Below are 6,067 nucleotides of genomic sequence, written 5' to 3'. Positions count from 1 at the left end.
CCCCTCCAAAAACTACATCAAAGTACACAGGATGTGTTTAGTATGCCCGGTCATTCCATTGTTACTCACACTTGCCAGAAATGCTGACTGCCAAAATGACAGCCGGGAGTTGCTGTTAAAAAAAAAAAGATCATCTGACAGTGTTTATTAACTTAAGTAGAGAGATACAAAGTAACATTGTTTATAAACATTGATCAGAGGGAGATAGAGATACAAAGTAACATTGTTTATAAACATTGATCAGAGGGAGATAGAGAGATACAAAGTAACATTGTTTATAAACATTGATCAGAGGGAGATAGAGAGATACAAAGTAACATTGTTTATAGACATTGATCAGAGGGAGATAGAGAGATACAAAGTAACATTGTTTATAGACATTGATCAGAGGGAGATAGAGATACAAAGTAACATTGTTTATAAACATTGATCAGAGGGAGATGGAGAGATACAAAGTAACATTGTTTATAAACATTGATCAGAGGGAGATGGAGAGATACAAAGTAACATTGTTTATAAACATTGATCAGAGGGAGATAGAGAGATACAAAGTAACATTGTTTATAGACATTGATCAGAGGGAGATAGAGAGATACAAAGTAACATTGTTTATGAGCATTGTTCGGAGGACAATTGGAAGTTACAAGGTAACACTGATTCTTTGGTATCTACTCTGTTTCATTCATCTGCAGATGAAAGGGATGAGCTTCAGTCTGCATATGAGTTAGTTAAAGCAATACAACACAAATTGCAGAGTGTTCACTTTAAGTTTATAATATAATATTTGGAAAATTTAGATCCATAGGAAGGAAAATGGAAAACTTCCGAATCTCTGTGAATGTCGGGGCTCGGACCACAGCCGTATTTAAACTGACCTATGAAGAGTTACTGAAACGGCGGCATGGGAGTTATGAAATGGAGATCAAAGTTCGACCGAAGCAACTGGTAGAGAACTTTCAGGTGGGATGGATCATTCATACAGTTGGGACGGGTCCCTCGTTTTGTATAAGGATTCTCGATCTAATGGCAGGAAGGGTTTAAATCTGAACTCCGATCGCCCCTTCAGTCTTGCACAGTTGTACCGGCTCCTCTCCTTTTATATCACTGCACACTGGGAGCTTCTCACAATGTGCATTAGAAGCTGCAGCAACTCAGATAGAGCCCGCCTCATTTCCTGGCTGGAGGACATTCAGCATCATCTAGTGCTTTCCTCCACAGCCTGACCGTCCCTGGCCCCTCCCCTTTCATTATTTGGATTTCAGTTCTATCAATCATGGAGGGTCAGCATCACATGTGGGCATTACTCAGGGTGGTCTGCATGCAAATACAGCCTGGACTGGACTTTACAAGGGGGAGAAGGATGCAAAAACAAGACCTAATGATTCCAGAATTCTTGTGAGCTGATAACTTCCTGTGCTCTCTGCCAGTGATGTACTGTTATCAGATACATTGATCCCAGTTCTCTCTGATGACTATATTACACCTCCGCTCTATGTTATGGAGAAGTGGAAAGGATGAAGTGTTCTGTGGATCTAATACACTTCCTGTGCTAACCCTACTTCTCCATGGATAGAGTACAATGAGTTAGTGCTATAACACTAGGACAGGAAGTGTGTTACTGGCAGGATTGCCAGATGAAAATAAAGAAAGAAAAAAAAACGATCTGAGAAAAGAAAACTAATGCAGCCGCCACATCTGAGGACTGGTAAGTGGTGATAGATTACATTTTTCCTCCAGCAGATATGTGGTCTATTCTCCCTTTTCCTGGCTGGTTTCTGGATGTATTGAATCTTCTGGAGAGGGATTCAGCCATTTGAGACCTGGAGCAATGAAAATAACTGCATCTTCTGGGGTGGGGAAAGTTGTAGGCAACTAAGGATCATCTTAGAGTAACAAACTGCAGCCAACAAAAAAAGAATTGCGTTAGGCAGAGGTTCCTCTTCGTGACCAGCACAGCATACAGTTGTCTGAGATCTGGGCTTGGCTGGGACTGAATTGTTTATGAATTGTTTGGCAGATTGATGTGGACATCTTTGAGCCTCAGGAAATCAGCTTTGTGGACGCTCATGGCACCTTCATCACAAATGAACTTAAGGATCTGATTGGGATAAGTCACTATGGAAACAAGGCCAGTCTTCCTTGAATGTCATTGATCTCCCTTTCCCTTCCTTGGTCTTCATTGATCTTCTTTTCCCTTCCTTGGTCTTCATTGATCTTCTTTTCCATTCCTTGGGCTTCATTGAACTTCCTTTCCCTTCCTTGGTCTTCATTGATCTTCTTTTCTCTTCCTTGGTCTTCATTGATCTTCTTTTCTCTTCCTTGGTCTTCATTGATCTTCTTTTCCCTTCCTTGGTCTTCATTGAACTTCCTTTCCCTTAATTGGTCTTCATTGAACTTCCTTTCCCTTCCTTGGCCTTCCTTGATCTTCTTTTCCCTTCCTCGGTTTTCATTGGTCTTCCTTTCCCTTCCTTGATCTTCTTTTCGCTTCCTTGGTCTTCCTTGGTCTTCTTTTCCCTTCCTTGGTCTTCTTTTCCCTTCCTTGGTCTTCCTTGATCTTCTTTTCCCTTCCTTGGTCTTCCTTATTCTTCTTTTCTCTTCCTTGGTCTTCTTTTCCCTTCCTTGGTCTTCATTGATCTTCTTTTCCCTTCCTTGGTCTTCCTTGAACTTCCTTGGTCTTCATTGAACTTCCTTTCCCTTCCTTGGACTTCTTTGACCTTCCTTTGTCGTTGTTGGTCTTCCTATGTCTTCTTTGGTCTTCCTTGGATTTCCCTTTCCCTTCCTTTCTCTTCCTTTGTCTTTGTCTAAGTTTGATATTATTTTATAAACACACTTTCATGCTAAAGGGATTCTGACTGACACAATGTATCCTTTTTAGGCACATATCATGTTTTCGCCCACCGTGCAACAGCAGCGTAAATGTTCTGTTTGCTCTGAAACTCTTCTGGATGGCGATTTTATCATAAAATACGATGTGAAGAGAGAAAAATCTGCCGGGAACATCCAGGTTAGTTTTCTGGGACCTAAAACAAATGTTAAAGGCTGGTCAAGAAAGGTGGAGGGGGGGCGGAGTCAAAGTCAGTAAGGTGAAAGCTGGCAGTATGTTGATGTCATGTGATCTCTCAGAGACAAACTAGTGAAAGCTGTGAGTGTTCTGATATCATATGACCATTGAGAGCCAATGTAGTGAAAGCTGGAAATGTCTTGATGTCATGTGATCATTTAGAGCCAATGCATTGAAAGCTGGGTGTGTGCTGATCCCATGTGATTATTCAGAGCCCTTGTAAGCTGGGACTGTTCTGGACTGTTCTGATGTCATGTGATATTTAGAGTTAATCTACTATCAGTATACTGATGTCATGTGACCACTCAGAGCCAATGTAACGAATGCTGGAGGTGTTTGGTGGTGTCATTTGTTCATTTGGAGCCAATGAAGAGAAATCAGACATTGTTCTTTCATGTGGTTTTCCGAATGCATGGAGTCAAACCTGATAATATGGTGATCACTCATGGACACTGACCACGTGATGATGTCATGAGGCGATTGAGAGCCAATGTAGTGGAAGTTGGCAGCGTGATTACGCCATGTGATCAATCAGAACCAATGTAATGAGAGCTGGTATTGTGACAATGTCATGTGAGCCGGCGTGGTGAATGCTGGTTGTGGAATGTCATGTGATCAGCCAGAGCCAATGTCACTACGCCTCAGGAGGTTTCAGAAACCTAGAGAGCATGCTCCTGCCTGTAGATGGACTTTCCATTACTATCATCGTCTCATTAACATCCAGGAATACATATTTATATCTCACTCACAGATCGTCAATGGATACTTTGTACATTACTTTGCTCCCAGCAGTCTCGCCAGGCTACCGAAAAACGTGGTGTTTGTGATTGACTGTAGCGGGTCAATGAGGGGGCGGAAACTACAACAGGTAACATCACATCAGTCATTCACTATGTCTTTCATAACATGTTGCAGCTACCGGGGACCTAAAATGCTCATATTGTACGAGGACTGTCTGATGTCGCCTGATGACTGTCAGCTATAAAATACATCCCAGAGATAAAAAAAATGGAGCAAACAGTAGACATGCGCACCAGCAAAAAATGTGTTTCGTTTCATTTTGATTCGGATTTTGCGTTATTTTCGTTTTTTGGGGATTCGGGTCCGAAAATCAATTCGTTTCGGCATTCGGATTCGGACTAAATTAGTTAGCGGTAGTCTGTAAGAACGTTCGTTTCGTTTTCATGTCGTTCGTTCGTGGCAGCAAAGTGACATTCGAGGGGGAAAAAAAATCATATCTTTTCCCTCAAATGTCATTTTGCTGCAACAAAATTTCGTCCAGACTAGCGTTAGCGAAGTTCAGAAACGGAAAATTCGGATTCGTTTGCATTCGTTATAGCGCTAATTTGGAATTCGGATGTCCGAATTTCCGAAATTTCGTCCGAGAAATATTAATAACAATTACAATGAAACACTGAAAAGGAAATAGGACATCACGTCGCCTCTCCATCATTGTTTCTTTATGAGACGCCAATCTATTTCGTAGCAGTGTAAAAAGAATATGATGCCAGCCCCAGCGGAGCTCGCAGTCCATCCAAGTTGTCTCTGGAGACAGGTAAGACGTCTCTTCACATTCTCTAATGCTGGCCACAGACCTTACAACCATAAGAAGACTTTTGTCTTGCGATGGTTGTAAGGTAATTAAAAAAATGTACGATCTGCCCATCTTGGACAGGCAGATCGTACTTGCGATAACCGATGAGGGGCGGGCTTCCGATGACCGCAATCAGGGCCGGATTTACTCTCCCTGTTCTTTCATTATTTCTTCTTATTTTTCAAAATTTTTATATTTTTTATAACTATTTTCTTCTTTTTTAATAATTTGTTTCTTTTTTTTTAGTTTTTAATTACCTTTTTATTTTTTTATTTCATTATTTTTTTAATTTGTATTTATTTAAATTTTTTATCTATTTAATTTTTTTTGCCCACCTAACTTTATTGCTATCACACAGGAAAAAAACAATCCCCTGTGTAATAGCAATTGGAGGTGACAGGTTCTCTTTATTGACCCCTGTCACCTCCAATACAGGAGTTCTAGCGCAGCGCTGTGCTGGAACTCCTGTGACAGGTGAGAGAGGAAGAGCGCACCGCAGCACAGCACAGCACGGCACAGCACAGCTCTCCCCTCTCACTGTCTACACGGAGCGGGAGGGTTACTTATAACCCGGCCACTCTGATCACTGCAGGCAGAGACTCGGGACTCGGCGGCGGAGGACGGAACCAAAGGAGAGAGGTAAGTGCAGGGGGAGGGGAGGACAGACGGACCGGCTGCACACTGTTTACATGTCACCGATTTCACATGTAAACGAGAAATCGTCTGCCTCACTCTACATGTAGCTCGGCTTGTACAAAGCAGGACTGAATGTAGAGAGGGCAACTTCCCCACAAGGACACCGCTGCCGACCCTCTGCGCCCTGCCGCCGGGCCTTGGTGGCCTTGTGGGGAGTCCGGGCCTAACGGCAATGCTGAACGGGCAGTGTGCGCTCGCGTCATTTATCTTACGAACATGCTACACACACCCGCCGAACACCGTACGATTCTCGGCGGGTTTTCGAACATGTTCCTAGGATAAAAGTCGCGCGACCGTACGGTAGAAACGGTCGCACGCCTTCCACACACCTTGCGATAATCGTACGATCGCGGGACTTCCCCCGCGATTAACGTACGATTATCGCAAGGTGTGTGGGCACCTTGATGCTGTTTTCAGGCTGCAGGGAAATCCAATGATATCCAGCGAGGGGGGAGGGGGCAATTCGCACAGGAAAACAAACTATTGGGAGTTACATTTCATTAAAGAAGATCTCTCGGCTCGATGTCACATTTCATTTTTTTTTGGCAGACATTTGAAGCCTTCACCAAGATCCTGGAAGACCTCCCCGAGGAAGACCATGTCGGCATTTTAAAGTTCAACGAAGACGTTTCCAGATGGAAGCAGAATCTCGTGAAAGCCGCGCCCGAGAATATCAAAAGCGCTAAAGAATTTGTTGCGCAGATCACGGCGCGAGG

The 6,067-nt window shown here is 43.0% G+C and overlaps 1 protein-coding gene across 1 annotated transcript in view; it reads left to right on the top strand.

The window, feature by feature from the left end:
• LOC108793444 (inter-alpha-trypsin inhibitor heavy chain H3-like) overlaps nt 1-6,067 on the top strand; it is a 26,206-nt gene that overhangs the window by 3,856 nt on the left and 16,283 nt on the right. Inside the window, exons 4-8 of the mRNA XM_018564392.1 lie at nt 798-960; nt 2,018-2,128; nt 2,876-3,004; nt 3,813-3,929; nt 5,901-6,067. Coding sequence (XP_018419894.1) covers nt 798-960; nt 2,018-2,128; nt 2,876-3,004; nt 3,813-3,929; nt 5,901-6,067 — 687 coding nt within the window. The remainder of the gene's footprint in view (nt 1-797; nt 961-2,017; nt 2,129-2,875; nt 3,005-3,812; nt 3,930-5,900) is intronic.

The sequence above is a fragment of the Nanorana parkeri genome, unplaced genomic scaffold (genome assembly GCF_000935625.1).
Source record: "Nanorana parkeri isolate BGI_ZX_2015 unplaced genomic scaffold, ASM93562v1 scaffold748, whole genome shotgun sequence".
NCBI lineage: Eukaryota > Metazoa > Chordata > Amphibia > Anura > Dicroglossidae > Nanorana > Nanorana parkeri.
This window is presented reverse-complemented; position numbering and strand designations above follow the sequence as displayed.